General features: G+C 41.6%; 1 protein-coding gene across 1 annotated transcript; it reads left to right on the top strand.

Moving 5' to 3' along the window:
- The first annotated feature begins 5,868 nt into the window (after window positions 1–5,868).
- NMS (neuromedin S) lies at window positions 5,869–12,067 on the top strand. The gene is made up of 8 exons (XM_042868377.1): window positions 5,869–5,941; window positions 6,025–6,080; window positions 6,181–6,231; window positions 7,113–7,172; window positions 9,440–9,475; window positions 9,878–9,919; window positions 10,814–10,844; window positions 12,026–12,067. Exons 1-8 carry the CDS (start codon window positions 5,869–5,871, stop codon window positions 12,040–12,042), a joined length of 366 nt encoding a protein of 121 aa, XP_042724311.1. The 3' UTR covers window positions 12,043–12,067.
- Window positions 12,068–16,749: the final 4,682 nt, after the last annotated feature.

The raw sequence follows: 16,749 nt of genomic DNA, 5'->3' as shown, positions 1-16,749 counted from the left end.
TTTTTATTTTTATTTTTATTTTTATTTTTATTTTTATTTTTATTTTTTTCTTAATTTACATGCAGCTTCCTTAAGCACTAACTTTATTAAGGAAACAATGTCACTGAAAAGAGATTCCTTGATCCGGGCAATGCAAAGAGGAAGATCAGTCTGTTCTCCAGCACCACCACATCAGCAGCGCATGAGCTTCATTTTATTGGATAATTCATGGCACTAAACTGTGCCTGGAGTTGTTGTCTAAGTATGTTCCTATTACAGAAGGGAGTGGGTTGCATCATTTTCTGCTGTTCACTCAATGATGTGGTTGAGTTTACAGTAGGGAAAAATTATCTGAGCAGAAGGTAGGGAAGCATTGCTTGATGGCATCTGTCTGTTTTACTATTAGGAAAGTCAGTGTGAGGTTAATATTAAGGCAGCAAACACAGACTTCAGTTTGTTCAATTCCTTCTTCCCCTCAGGAGAAAATTCTTTTCTTTGCTAGCATTTTGCATCTGGATAAGTGACGTACATTATTTATTCCATGGTGAAAACAAAAGTGATTTAAATAACTTTTAAATAACATTTGTTAACAGCAGTGTGTTACTGAAGTTACTTCAGCACTGCCTTTCAGATCTGCAGCAAAGATTCATAGGCTGCAGCATCATCACTGTTATGTGCCAAAAACTCAGCAAAGGACTAGAACGTGTCAGGCACATAGAGCAGGCAGGAAATATTTAAAAACATTTTTCAGTTAATGGCTTGGGTAATGGCAATGTATCCAATACACCCTCCAGAATTTGGTTTTGAAATTTCATTATGCATCATGGAACTTTAATATAGTTTTTTATTGGCTTCTTCAATGTCATTCTTGTATATACGACTATATATCACAGAGGACCTGAATTTTAATTTTGCAGCCCTTCTCACTTTTCCATTCAGTAGTAGTTTCTGTACTGTTGGCCAGGAATATATATGATAATTCTGTCAACAGAAAGAACATTTTAATTGAGTGTGGTTAATTTTCCTGCCTCAGGGCTATTCACCCAACTACATCAACACAATATAATCTCTGGCTCCATAGGAGCTCATGAGAGTCACACACCTTCAGCCATCTGAAATCTTTGAGGGCAGCAGTGGTAGACCAACTTGGATTTACCAGATACTGCACAGTATCTTTTTCTATTAACAAGCTGTGAGACCCAGACCCAGTGCTAGAACCTCTCCCCAGAGAGCTGCACTTTGGAGATTGTGGTTGATAATCATTGTGCTGACTGCTCATTTCCTTCATAAGTTTCCTCTTTGAGGAACTGATTATTTTCAGATAAGATTTAAGTGTGTTGTCTAACAGCAAACTGTACTGTGGAGGAAAAAAAACAAACGAAGTCTGTTTTCTCCAGTTATATGGAAACAAGCATGCTAAAGAGACCCCAGCCTCTGTAGGGCTGAGATAGGAAGGTACTAGGAAGGGTTTGACCTACTATAAGGAATACATACAGTACTCCTCAGAACTTCACTCTCTGTGGATATTGTGAGAGACCTGGCTCACTAGCGTGTTCTTTGTTGTTATTTGGCTTGAGTTATCCTTATTTTCTCTCATTTTTTTCCCCTTTTCTATTTGGCTTTAGAACAATTCCTTCTATATTTCAGGGCCATCAGAGCCAGCAGAAAGTGCAGTGATTGCCATTTATTGACAAGAATCCTCAAGAGGTGTTACTCCAGAAAGGAATGGAGAGCTCACCTCACTGCATTTTCTACACACTACTGCTAGCTTTAAAGTACATCCAGACATAACTACCACGGGGAATACCTGTGTGACACCACAGCCACTGAGGGTCCAAGTAAAAAACACTTCTGTCAAAGAGCAGGAAAAAAGTTAAGTCATACAGCTGCCAGGATTTAACATGTCAGGAATCCTATCTGTTCATTATCAATGCCAATAAAATTCTGTATGAATCTCTCCTACCTGGAACAGAGCAAGAAAATTAATTGCCTTCATATTAAATGAGTCAACTTGCTTAACAAGAAAAATACAGGTATCTTCAATAATAATTGTAAGTGACAAAATTGGAGTACTTACTCATTTTGAAAGGCATTTGACTCAGATCCCTTGTAGGAGTAAGTGCTGCTCAATGAAGCAAAGGGAAGCAAAGTGTGGGTTTGAACTCCTTGCTGCTTTCACCATGATGCATGCACACCCCGTAGTGCCCAGAGGCGTGATCTCTCAGTTGTCTATATGATCAGCTTCTCAAATGGATATTATCTATGTGTGACCTTAAGTTGAGAAGATACTGAGAAATATTACCTACTGAGGGTTGGTGGGTCATAAGGCACTGACGTAGATTAATGTCATCTGGTGCTTTTGTCTCTTTGGCTGGTAGGCTTAGAGTGAATGTTGCTTGAAGAGTCTTTGTAGGTTTTGGCTTCATTGGTTCTGCCTGTAGCTAGCTGTTGGTGAGACAAACATCCATTTTAAGGCAACATATTTGTATGTATTCTGTTCACATATACTACAGTTAATAGAAACTTAGAATCTGTGTATTTGTCAGAAATCTGGGATGCATGGTATACAATGGATACCTTACACCCTAATAATTAGTGTAAGTTACCCATCATCACAGACTATGGCAATCTCTCTCTAAAGACAGAATTATAAATTACACATAAACACACTCAGAGAAAATTGAAGATACAAATTAAATCATTCACATTTAGGAGGAATGGATGAATGTGTGTCAGCTCTATGATTCACCTATTATAATCAGATTTATTTAACTGGTGATGCTAAGGACATATCAGCCTCTCCAGTACTTAGTTGGGACACTATGAGAAATTTCTGGTAAGGCACAAGATAAGGAGTCAGGAGCATATAGTTGTGGATAAATGAAAGCTCAGGCACAGAAAGTGGAGTTATCCCTCTGTTCTGCCCAAGCAGGACAGGACAGTGTTAAAATTAAGCCAAGTGTGAGTTCCAGACTTAAGATCTTTCCAAATGCTTTGGAACATGCCAATCTAAGTGAACCTTCAGCCCAGATAGCACAGTATAGCCCACTATTGTATTTTCATTTCCATACAGTACAGCATGGTAAGTATAAATTTCTTAATTTCTGAGGAATAGTCATTTCTCTGGCTGCATGTAGCAGACATAAAATCAAATTTAGCCAAGAAGTGATCCAAAAGAAGGTAACAGTTCAGATTCCTAGCCTAGATCCTAGCTTCTCCTTGTACTACTTGTACTTGGAGAGTGTACTTGGAGCGTACTTGTACTATTTTTCCATGGTTTAGCTCTTGATTATCTTTTTGTCCTTAATCTCTGACTGTATGAGGTACATTTTTACTGACCTTCTTTAAACATTTCCTTGTTGACCTACTGCACTTTAAGACCATGGCATTATATCTGCAAAGTACAGCAATCCAACCACAAACAGAAGAAAAATACTTATTCTGCACTTGTTTGACATTCTGACAACCAAATCCACACCTGTACAAGACCTCTGTTTTACAAAACTTGAGCCTTGCCTAACTAGGCTCAAAAATGAGAGAAGCTCCCGCTGTTTGGACTGCTTGTCTGTACTGGAAATGAAGTGTATGTTGATTAAATTCACAGTCAACACAGCCTCATACTCAGATAAATGAGCAGTGTCATATTTAATACAGGGTGAGTACTGGGAGATGCCTGCAGGCTTTGTGGCAAGTTTGCCTAGTAAGTACCCTGCAACTTCTGCAGCATTTTATCATCTTTCCAGCAGGTCCATGGTTTGGCTTTCCACTGAGCAGTGTCAAGCTGCAGAGGGTGCAAGGCACAAGGAAGCAGCAGCAGCCAGTTTTAATACACTTAGGAGCTGCACACTGGTGATGTTTTATGGATCATGCCTTTGCTGCGTGCAGAACTGCTGGTATCACCACAGAGATCATTTGCAAAAAAGAAAGACAGTCTTCATCCTTATGCCTGTTGAAGCCAAATTATCTTTTTATTCTTCATTTATCTACCACAGCATGCTTTAATGGAAAATTAATGTTACTGCTACTAAATATACACCAACCCTCCTGACTCACCACAAAGATTCTCTTGTTTCCCATTGACACTCCCCCAAAGCTTCATTTTAACTTGCTCACATATAACTGTGGGCGCTGAAACTCTTAACCTATCTCTTAGCATGCAGGAAGTCCAGGACCCTGTACATTGAAAGGGTGGCTCATTAATCTGCCTTGGTGCTGATGAACCCATTGGCAGAACTGCACCTGATCTAGCACCTGTGAAATGAAATGTACAGCAGCTGCAGAAAGTTCTGATTTAAGGAAGGATAATGGATAAGTTCAAAATGTGACACATTTAACTATTTGAATTATTGCATTTAAATACTTTTCCCAGTTATTCCCTCACACTGCAGTGTGGCTGATAAAATCCTGTTTTCAGTTTGGTAATAAGTACTGATTTATTTTTTTTTAAACTGAACACACATGACTTAATTTTAATCTGATCTTTATGTATAAACCTCACCTGAAGCAAATTAGTAACTCCACAGGCTTCACAGGACCAACATTTGCTGAAGGGTACATTTAGGATATTCACTTGGAAAGGGTGAAACAAAGCAGTGGGTGCTGCATTGTGCTCAAAAAGGAAGAAGGAAAGATGCAGGCAGCACCCCGTATTTTTCCTCAAAGAGAGGTAAGCCTTACCCGCTCAACATGGTCACACAGACCTTTCTCTATGATGTAGCAATCACTTCACTCTCCTGAAAATTGACACGGTTAAATAGATGGAAGAGGCCATTACTGAACTGGCTGTGTAGGATGGAAGCAGAATTTAGGCAGATAATGAGTAGCCTGAAGGAAAAAGGAGCAAACTGAGTTTTCCTTATCAGACAGGGAAAGCCAGAGAACCATAGAATCAGAAAATCATAGGAATAAAAAATGACTTAGGTTGGAAGAGACCTCAAAGCCCACCCAGCCCCAACCCCTGCCATGGGCAGGGCTGTCCCCCTCCAATTCAGGCTGCCCAGGGCCCCATCCAACCTGGCCTTGAGCGCCTCCAGGGATGGGGCACCACAACTTCTCTGGGAAGCCGTGCCAGCGCCTCACAACCCTCTGAGTTAAATATTTCCTCCTAACATCTAGCCTAAATCTCCCCTCTTTTAGTTTAAAGCCATTCCCCTTGTCCTATCACTGTCACACCATGTAAAAAGTCCATTTGCCTCATGCTTATAAGCATGCCTTCAAGTACTGGAAGGCTGCATTGAGCCACCTCTTCTCCAGGCTGAACAACCCCTGCTGCCTCAACGTTTCTTCACTGGAGAAGTTTGATGAGGAAAGGCTGAAGGAATTGGGTCTGGCCCATTATACTTAATCATTAGTAGCAAATTAGTAGCTGTGTAATTGTATTCTACTCTAAAATGTAGTAAGTAATTAGTGTTTGAAGGAACTGCCACACAGACAGCAACTAACACTGAACGGATCTGTTAGATGCCTGTTCCTGTACTGTAGGAGTGATCTGGGTGCAAACTGCACTAAGTGTGGCAACACAAACATTGTACTGTCTGAAAGGGATGAGAAGGTCCCTCCAGTCCCAATCTGCCAAGGCCTGGGCAAAGCACAGTTACTGCCGAAAAGTGACATGGATTTCTTGCATCTCCTCCCTAATCAAATCCCTACTCCTATGCTACACTGGGACACGAGGAATTTACGTACTCGTTGCAGCAAACTCGAAGTCTATATAAAAAAAGACTTTAGGAAGGCTCGGCCTGTCTTGCTCTCAGCCCCTTCGCGCAATTCCCCGTCACTTTGGCGGGGGCGGGGGCCCGGCAGAGTGGGGCCGTGGCCGCGGCCGGTGCCGCCCCTGTGTCTGTGCGGCCCCATAAAGCCGCCGCCCGCCGCCGCCCTTGGTCGCCCGCTATGCTCCTGCCGCCGCCCGCGCTGCCCTGGCTGCTGGCCGCCTGCTGCCTCTGCGCGCTGCCGCGGGGCTCCGGTAGGTACGGGGCCCGAAGTTCGGGTAAAGGGGCTGCCCTCGGGGCCCCGCTGAACCGCCCCCCCTCGTGTCCCTCTCCGCAGGGTTCCCGCAGCCCCTCTCTCGCTACAGGGACGGCGCGGAGCTGCCCAAGAGCCAGGTAGGGCGCTCATGCCGGGGGTTGGGTGAGGGGTCAGGGAATTGAGCTGCTGGCTGCTGGGGACAGCCGCGCCGCTAACGTCCGCTCTGTACTTCGTAAGCAACTGGCGCTGTGCTTCAGTCAGTGGATGGAGCTGTCCAACCAGCCCCAGGTAAGCTGCCGTTGGGCTCAGCGTTTTCGTACCATCAGAAGTTGTATGGAAACTTTCAACTGTTTTGTTGTGCGTGGTGGTTTGTTTGTTTGATTGATTTTGTTTGTTTGTTTTTTGTTGTTGTTGTCGTCTTTTTCCCCTCGTATCTTTCAGTTTTGTTGAACAAAATTGGTGGGAAATAGTTCCCAAAGATGGTTATTTGTCCTGCGTTTTATTTCCTTATTTCTTGTCTGAGATGTGATCACGTACATAAGCGAACCCTTGTCCTGTGAGTATGGGACCCCCATGTGAATCCCATCTTTGCTCTCTCCTTCTCCTCGGGGAGTCCTGAGATAAAACCCACTGGAGCAGCTCTTGTCACTGATATAGCAGAGTTACTCTCTGGCCCTTCATCATCTGTCCTGCAGGTGTACAACTGGACCAGACTGATTTTTAGCATCTTATAAGATAAAACTATCTCTGTTGAACATACTGGGCTCTGTGGTCAAACCTACATCGAACAGCTTCTCCTGAAATGCCTATAGATGAATGAGTGTAGATAGAACATGCAAACAAAGACAAATCCCAACCCAGCTAATTCTGGAACACTTGGCATAGGAAGGAGCATCTTAAATGTAAGTGATTCATTTAAGTCTGTTTGTAGCAAGAGGCTCTACTGACAACACAAGTCTTTCTGTATGCTCCTTATAACAAAATACTTGTTTTTCATCATATACTAACATCAGTAAGCCTTACCTTGCTCTGAATGGTTTTATTGGAACCACATACATAATACTTAAATTGTGCTGGGATTTGGGTGAAGCCTGTAAATCTGTTCTCGGTAAGACCCAGTACATGGTGTCCTATCAGTAAGTGTATTACAGAACTGTTTGGTTTTGCAGATCTCCAGCACTGTTTTGGATCTTTGTTATTCCATATTCAACAGCATGCAAACAAATGAGGTAAGGTGCAATTGCTGCTTTTACCTAAAAGCATCCCCTCCTTAGACCTTTTCCAAGTGATAACGTATAATCTAACATTGTCATAGTCTGGGAGATGCAAGAAAGTACCAATGAAAGAATATTTTTTCTCAATAGTGCTTTCATGTAATACTTAACGCTATTATATTAGAAATCAAGTTTTTTTTTTATTGAATCAGAGCTAAACATCCACTTACAAATGAAGTTAGTATTTCAATCTAGCCCCCACTTTTGCATAATAGAGGGTTAAACATACTAAAAAAAATACACAGCATTGGTTCAACAGCATGCTTAAGATCATGCTGAACATGGAAGCATATGAACTGCTTTGTTAATTTTTAAGTTTTATTGGAGATAGGTTTTTTTTTTTTTTCTTTCTGATTCAGATCCAAAAACAAGCTGAGAAGTTGCTGAGTGTATATATAATGTGTACACTGAGCTATACTGGGTATAGCTCTTCCTCAGTGGTGCGGTAGTATTAGGACCTAGCTCAATATCAATTCTGCTTTAAAATGCTTTCTATTAGCAACAGTTTGCCTTTCCCATAAAATTCATACTGCCCGTAGGTATATTAAAGCTATTTCACCTGTGGAGTTTGACTCCTCTGTTTTATTAAATCACAAATAGAGCCTTCAAGACAACAATAGAAAGTATATTGACAGATATTTTGAACAACTCTTCTTGCCAGTGTCTTTGCCTTATTATAATTCCAAGCATGTTTTCCTAAAGCAGCTATAACACTCTACAATACTGAAGTTTATTATATAAAAATTCTAGCGTTTCTCTATTGGCTTTGTGCTTCTACAGTTTAGCTAGTGAGGAAACACCCAGAACCAGCCAGTAGCCATTCCTGGTTACTACTTTAGTAACTAACCTTACCAAAAATTCACTCTGTAAGTACTCAAGGCTGGAAGCTGGATCTTACAGTGTCTTTTCAAGAGTTACAGCAAACACTTGCAGTGTATCTACAATAGGATTTCTAGGTGTTGTCTGACAAAGTGGAGGCTCAAAAGCAAAGAGTGAGATAAGGAAGAACTGTACCTAAAAAACTTGTTGGGAGAACTAGTGGACTATTTAGTTGCAATGTCTAATTATCAAACAAATCTTGTAGATGGCAGTCTCAAAGGAATCAATAGGAAATAATATCTAAACAGTATTTGAAAATCCCTTTCTAAATCAAGCCAATACACAGTTTTTAGTAGCTCACCTGTTGCCATGCTTCTTCCATATAATTAAATCCTATTAACTAGGACATCTGAAAGCGAGTCTAAGTTATGTGCTGGTGTTTTTCTCTGCTTGATGTCCAATAATCATCTCTCAACAACTAGTGTCCACCATATCTTCGTAGTGTCCTTTAAAGTATCTTGACTGAACATGCACTTTTTTTTTTTCTGCACTGTTTTGTAGTGAGCTGACATTAATGGGACCTGCTCTGTTTATCATTTCCTTGGGGCTTGAACCAAGGACAATTAAAAATGGCGAAATCCTCATTGCATTTGCCTGAGTGCCAATTCCTTCATAATTCCTTCATTCCTTCTTGCATATTTTCTTTTAAAATTCCTTCTCCCCAGTTTCCCACCCACATGCTTTACCTGTGCTCTCCTCCCATCTTCATACTTTGCTCCTCTTGGACAACTCAATCCATTCACTGGCATAGCGGCGGCTCTGGCTTGGAGCTGTTCTGTTCCCAGCCAGCCAGATGCGTGGTTGTGGGCAGCAGTGCTGCAGGCAGAAGAGCTCTCAAACCTTGCAAGTGTACTGGGCAGCAGGTTCAGGGCTTTGTGGAACACCTGGCTGCTTCTGTTCCCGTGAAATTGCGGGGAAAGTTTCTATTCCTGATGTAGAAAAATGAGCAATTTTATGAAGAGTAAGAGGGGTGTGCTGGAAGGCATCAGCAATAATGCCTGGGTTGAAATATAAGGGCAATTTTCAAGCGGGAGAGCAGCCCCATTTAAAGAGGGAAACAGCTATCAAGGACCATTTAAGCCAGAGGCGTGGACTGCTATGCTTCGTGCCCATTTGAGCTCTGCTTCTCTCCCCAGAAATAAAAGCATGTTGAACAGTGGAGTTGGTTAAAGTGGGATTTAAAATAAGTCTTCAAAAAGATCTATTTGCTGCTGTTGTTCTTGTAGCTGTCTTCTGTGTGTACTTTTCTCAGAGTGGAAAACCTAATCAGTGACAGGATTACTACAACAAACAAACAAACAAAAATGATGGCATCTGGATTAACTTACATTGTTGACTTGCAGGAATCACAGGTTGCTGCTGCAGAGTTTACAAAGAAGGTATGTAAATGTAATGGCAAGTAAGTAGGAGTATGTAAGTGATATATAAGTTATATAAGTGGTTGGGAAGAGCTGAGCAGACCCTGCTTCTGCAAAGCAATGTACCATGTGTAAAGCTTCTTTTGTATGTCTTCTCAAGCCTGTGAATCTTTAATTATGGTAACTTAGTATATTTACAACTAGACAGAATGGATCTTAGTAGACAGTGCCCTTTGGGTATTAATTTTTAATCAGCAGTCCAGATGAATGGGCACTGGAGACTTTCAGCATCTTGTTATTTGCATGCTACTGAAAGAGGCCCTGAATTATTGATAGGCTGATGGAATGACACTGAAACTTGTCAACAGATCTATGGAACAGAGTTTAAAATATTTTGTTAATGGCTTGTGTTTTATTTTACAGGATAGTCATGGGACTCTGGGACGGCCTTTTTTCCTTTTCAGGGTATTTGAATTTCTTACAGATTCTGTGTGACAGACAGTGTTATATCCATATACCATCACCTGCTTCACTTCACAAATTCTCACCACACTTGTTTCGGTTAGACATCAAATCCCCCTCTGTTTGAAAGCTGAAAAAGCCATTTGCTTAAAAAACTCAGGTTCAGCTAAAAGACCACAAGATAATGAGATCTGGAGTGGTAATGGATTAAACTTTTTTTACTGTAAGATGTGACTGTGGATGTCTCCAGTCACCTCCTCTAAAGACAGAAGTAGTATGTGGCTTGTATGTCACAGATGGCCAAGGTGCCTTCATACTAAATTCCCCATATGAAGCAGATGCATGAGCTGATTTTCTACATAGCCTGGAAGGTCTGGCTAGTAGGCAGTGGCATGCTGCATAACAGAGTGAAAAGCCAAAGCAATGTTATAAACATCCTCATTTCCTTCACTTTTTTTCACCCATTGGCTTAAACTGTGGCACGGTCTAGTTTAGAATACTCAGGTCTATGATTATATGATTAACCTTATAAGGTTAACACCAAGCTAGTTTTTAGGAATGTTTTCAACGTATCAGAAAAGAAATCTAAAAAGGTTTTGGCATGTAACCATTGTGTCAATTCAGAGTCTAGTCAGGTACTTTCAGGGCTGGTCTTTGTTAGGCATCTACTTAGTTCCTTGATGAGCTGGGACCAACATCCTTAGAATAGTAGAAGTCAGATTGAACAAAATTTCCTGGGTTCACAGTCAAAACCCACCCTACATGGCTCCCTGTGATACTTAACATGTCTCTTTAAAAGAAATCTTAGTGCAGCCTTAATGGGGGATGTATTTGGCTGTGTCTGTATATCTGACATCTAATAGCTCTGTATAGCCCTTCCATTATTTTATTTTTCAGCCTCGAAATGGAAGAACTATTGAAGGCAGTGGTAAGTAGACCATCCAAAAGCAACCAGAACTTGTTCCATATTTCAGTAATGAAGGAGTTACTGAGGAGTTGTATGAACCTAGTACAAACCTAGATACCCATGTGGATGTTTCATATGGTCACTGAAAGCCATTGGGACAGAAATTCTTTCTTACTCAAAGTGTTATGGTATATGCTCTTGACAAAAGAATTTTCTTTGAGGTTCATTCAGCCTCTGCAAAATGATAGAAATGATACAGGAATGATAACTTTTTTTTTCTAGTGGGTGTATATTGTACTTGGAACACAAAAGCTAGCAAGTCCTTCCCTATGATAAAAGTGGACTCACCTCTGCTCCCAGCAACCTTCAGTCACCTAGTTCCATGTGAGAACCCACTAATAAGATCTCTGCATGCAGATCGGAGTAATCTTTACATCATATTTAGATCTTCTTGGAGTAAACCTGAGTAGAAAGAGCAAGAATGGGGATGTAAGGAAGGAAGACAGTAAGATCTAGTAGTATCATGTAGTTCTTCCTTATCCATCTTTGAAAGGGTATATTAAATGTCTCAGTGTGCTTTAATGGAAAACGCAGAAAATAATCAGTGTATATGCATTTCCTCCTTCAAACTCTCTTCTTCCAATCTTTTGTCCCACAATAAAAAAAATCAATCTGTTTGCATTTAAAAATCACATCCAAGTGTTGACAGGAAAGGTTATTTATCTGGGGTGACAGGTCAGACAAGTAGCAAAGAAATACTGCAAAGAAAACAAGCAAAGAATGCTTTTACTGTATTTTTAAGATGAAGTCAGAAAGAAGGGAGACAATGATTGGAAGTGTGTTATGGAGCAGCATAACAGTGTGCTTGCTCTGCTCTTACCTGCAGCTCAGTGCCCTGAGTTAGCTGGGCTGCAGGATCAGCGCTGTGCCTCCACCCTTCTGAAAGGAAGTCAGTGTAGTTGGGATATGATGGAGAGAGCAGAACTGCATGAGGAGGGAGGATTCATGTTTGAGTGCACCTAACAGATCGGGGTACTTAATCCCATATTTCAGACTTTTGCCTATCTTTATCTCAAGGTACAGGAATTTCAGGTGATTTCATTTCTAATTTTAGGAAGGACTAAACATACATAACTGAATACTAAATCACATACAGATCAACATTTCAGCATAAAATATGACATTGCATTAATTTATTTCAGAATACCATGGAATATGAAGTCTGTGGGTTGACTTACCAGCTCAATAACTTGGTTTATACAAAAGCAAGAGACTTCTTGTTGCACTGTCTATTACGTGACTGAGTTGTCTGGAATCTACTGTTCTATGTAATAAATTTGCAATCATGAATTCTTCTTGTTGTCCTTTTCTGTTGTAGTAGGCACTAAACCTTGTTGGGCTGTAACATAACATTGTCTGGTTCTGACTTTATTCAAAATCATTTGAATAGAGATAATTTTCAAATACTTCCAATGGTGCATTTTATATTTATTGTATCTTCTTTATTAGGGTCATGCAGGTAACTTTACTCTTTTGACAAATTAACATACTTTCCAATCACTTAAGAAGATACTTCCCATGATTAGAAATAAAAGTTATCATAGATGTTTTAATGGAATAATTCTTAGTTTGAATAATTAAAGGATTGAGTGTGATAAAAAATGAATCCAAAGCACTTTCAAAGAAGAGGAACATGTATTGCTGTTCACAGAAGAGCTGTGGAGTCAGATGAGAGCATTTTTTTCAAACTTGCCTTGCTGGCTATTGTAAAGCACAAATAAGTCACTCATGAGAGATATCCTAAATATCTGCCCTTTTTACTGAAATCATGAATATCAATCAATCAATAATGCAGCCAATCCTGTTTGCACTGTAAGGAGTGGGTGATTTGTATTGGAAAGTGGAAATAGTTACAGGCAGAAATCTTTAAGTACTGAAGTGGTTGCTTCCTTTGGAAAGGGGCATAATACAGCCAGGGTGAGAAGTATGAGGCCTATTTGATGAAAATACATCAGATTTGGATTCCCCAGTAAAAAGTGATCCACAGCAGTGGTCTCTTCAAGCCCTTCCTTACCTTAGATTCATAGAATCATCTGAGTTGGAAGAGACCTTAAAAGGTCATCTAGTCCAACACACCTGCAATGAACAGGGACACCTACAGGTAGATCAAGGTGCTCAGAGCCGCATCCAGCCTGACCTTGGATGTCTTCAAGGATGGGACATCCTGGATTTTTGGGTAACGTGTTCGCGTACTTTACTAACCTTATCATAAAAAAACTCTTTCCTTGTATCCAATCTAAATCTCTCATTTTCATTTGAAATCATTTCCCTTTGTCCTGTCATGAGAGGCTCCACTAAAGCATCCGTCTTTCTTAGCCTGCCTTCCCCTCCTGGAGTACTCAGCCTTGGTAAGGCAGCATGGTACCATCTCAGTTATGCAGGCACAGGTGTCTGTGAATGGGATTTGGGAACTCCTCTGTCTTTGAAAACAAACTCTGAGAAATTTGTGGTAGTATTTTAGCCAATAGATAAAGTGATGATTTATTTGGCTACTGTTAAGATGTCATCTAGGTGAGCACATCCAGTCGTGGCCCTCCACTCCACAAAACTCATGGACAAGTGGGAGGGAGCTCTCAGAGATCTCCCCTAACCTGTTGGGGCTGGAGCACTTGATCTGTGAGGAGATGCAAGGGCAGCTGGGCTGAGCTAGCCTGGAAAAGGGATGGCTTCAGGATTGCCTAACAGTGAGGATGTCTGAAGGGAGGCTGCTAGGGGCAGAAATGGCCTCTTCGGGCCTTGATGGCACACTGTTGCATTGGCAAACCCTGCTGGAAGCTGTTAGCTCATGGAAAGGCTACTAAAGGGATGCTGGCTTCTCTGGTTCCTAAAGCATTAGGAGCCAGCTTGGGTGCACCCCAGGAGAAAGCTAAATCTGCTGCAAGTGGTGAGGATGCACTGTAGTGATACACATGAATATAAGGTAATGAGACTAAGACACAGTGGCCTGTTTCACATCAGAGGCCAAAGAGTGCTAACTCTTGCTCAGTTCTGCATGAGTACTGTACCACAACTCATGTTGTGCCCTCACCATCAGCAGTGACTTCCTCCACATACAGCAGGTTTCCAGAATAGCATCTGTATAGGTCTTAAGACCGGCTAACTAGAAGTGGTAAATGCACAGCAATTTGCAAGTAATTAGCTCAGATTCCTCAGCTATATTTCTATAACAACTGTGGCTCCTCTGTAAAATGCACTGGAGGGCTTTTGTTTGCCTGTTGGTGGAAACCTCTCCTCCCCAGAGCAACTGGAACTGGAGTAAGAGTCATCCATGTGGACCAAAACCTGAGTTGGACTGTACATCACAAATATCCTGGCTGTGAGCACCATAATGGTTGGATTAGATGATCTCAGTGGCCTTTTCCAATCTTAATGATTCTTTGATTTTTAATGATTCTATGATACCTGGCCTGAAACTCTTTTTGAACATCCCACAGTAAAATCCATAGCAGAAATTTGAGTCCTGATGTGTAACAGCAACAATTAGGAGTGAAAAATTTCTATGAAAAAAGGAATGAAAGCTGAGTTCTTGAGTTCAGCCAAAAAAGGGACAAATGAAAAGAGATGTGACGGTACATAAAGAGCATGTTTAGAAGAGTAAATCCAGCACTTATCCATCTTCTTGTAATGAAAAGGAACAACGGGGGAAATTCAATTACACTGAGAAGCAGTACATTTAAGCTGCAAAGGAGAATTGTTTTCTAACACTTAATCAACTCCTGAAACTTGTTGCCGTAGCTCAGAATGAGTGATTTGAAACAGCTCTGCCTGCTTCTGGGGAGGACACACTGAGGACAGTGCAACTTCACACTATATAATTTGCCTTGAGAATCCAGGCTGGCCCAGACCTCCCATGTTAAAAACCTGGGCTGCTGGGGCTTGGAAGCAGCTGTCTGTCCCCCATGCTCCATTTCTTCACTCTATGTGGGAGGTCAAATGCACTGTGGGGGTGTCTGGCATTTCCCATAGCTGTGGGTCAGACAGGGCTCACATGCATCAGCTTCTTCTACTAGCAAAGCCACTAGCCCATTAGCATCAGACAAACACACTGCTGAACCCAGGCTGCAAACAAGCTGTGGCAGAATTGATGCAACAAATAGTATTTTTTTTCTTCCTGAAGCTTCTTTGCTAAAACATAACAACTGGTGTTTTGCAGGTCTGACAGCACTCGGTTGCAAGCTGGCTCCCATCAGGAACAGCACATTTACTAAATCTCCAGGCTGGGAGGGACTGCAAGCACTGGCAGACAGAGCCAGCATTCAGGATGGACTTAGCAAAGCTACATCAGTGGAAAAAGTGTACAGCTCATTGAGGCTGAGAGTGCGTAAGAATAATTGGTTGCAGCTTTGCAGAGACAGGGATAGAATCATAGAACCTTAGAATTGTTCGAGTTGGAAGAGATCCATAAAGGCTGTCTAGTCCAACTCCCTGCGATGAACAGGGACACCTACAGCTGGATCAGGGCGCTCAGAGCCCCATCCAGCCTCACCTTGGATGTCTCCAGGGATCTCATCCACCACCTCTCTGGACAACACGTGCCAGTGCCTCACCACCCTTACTGTAATAAACTCTTTTCTTATATCCAGTCTAAATCTCCCCTCTTTTAGTGTGCAACCGTTTCCCCTTGTCAGTTGCTCCTTGGGTGGATAACTGCAATCAATCAGATATAGTACTGGGGAGAGCACAAAAATATGATGTCACACTACTAGTATGGAGGCTTACAGAGTACCATTGGAGGAGGAAGATGGAGAGGTGACAGAAGAGGGACCAGCTGGGAGGAAAGACAAACATTAAGGGAAGTTAGGGCCGTGAATGAGATGGGGTTGGTTGCATGAGGGGAATAATATAATGCTTCATTTTAAGCTTATTACTCCTGGCAGTATCTGCATGTGCATGGATACTGCAGGAACAGTAAGCTTAAAATGAAATAGGATATGAAGAAGGATTGACATTATGTTTGACAGTCAGAAGAATGAAGCACTGGTTGACAGGCAGAGTGATCTTTTCTTGGTCACGTAAGTTCTCCAGGTGGACTGACACCTGACTTGGACAGTATATCACAGAAGTCCATTTTCTCTCCTCAGTGTTTTGTCATGGTGCAATGTTTGTTGCTGATTATGTTTCGCTTAATAAAAGATTAGTGTTTTATCCTGTGCCACTAGCAGCTGTGACAAGTGGCACCTCGCTCCCTGAGCTGCATGTACCCAACCTGGGAAGGGCACTGCCTTTGCTTGTGGGATGCTTGTGAAGAGCAAGAGAAGACATCTCAGTGTGGAAAAGGAAGCATATGGATTACAGGAAAAAAATGAAAAGACCATTTATTATCTGCAAAGTCAGACTGCACACTGGAGTCCTTTGAAAACACAGTGACAGGATTCAAATAGATGACAGTGAGGATAAACAAAAGGCCAGTGAGATAAGTTCATGTATGTGTGACATAAAATACTATATAGGAACCCACCAGCTTGTCTCCTCTTCACGTCCTCAACAGATAATGAGACAGAAGCAGCTGCAGAAATTACAGATCTACCCGCTGCAGATATAAAACCATTTGCTTGATTTAGCCAGTTCTGCAGAAGCCATGCAGCTTCTTGATAGGCTAGCCAAAAACTGCCTGAACCCTGCTCAGCCTTACTGGAGTATATGAGGCCACCGACTGAACGCCTGCTACAAGATGGATGTGTTTGTTATTCTAAACACAGCAACAAAATGTTTATTTATTTGCTGGGATATTGGAATCAAGCAGTGGTGGCAGGATCACTGCTGGCAGCTGAGATGGATGCTTGTGTGGGAAGGCTTGTCTTGCTTGTCTGCTCCAGACAACTCACACATTGCAATTGCCAGTCTCTACCTTATTAAACAGAGTAAA

Source organism: Lagopus leucura, unplaced genomic scaffold (genome assembly GCF_019238085.1).
Source record: "Lagopus leucura isolate 7727_CA_CO unplaced genomic scaffold, USGS_WTPT01 Super-Scaffold_100001, whole genome shotgun sequence".
NCBI lineage: Eukaryota > Metazoa > Chordata > Aves > Galliformes > Phasianidae > Lagopus > Lagopus leucura.
The sequence above is the reverse complement of the archived record's forward strand: the minus strand, read 5'-3'. Positions and strand labels throughout refer to the sequence as shown.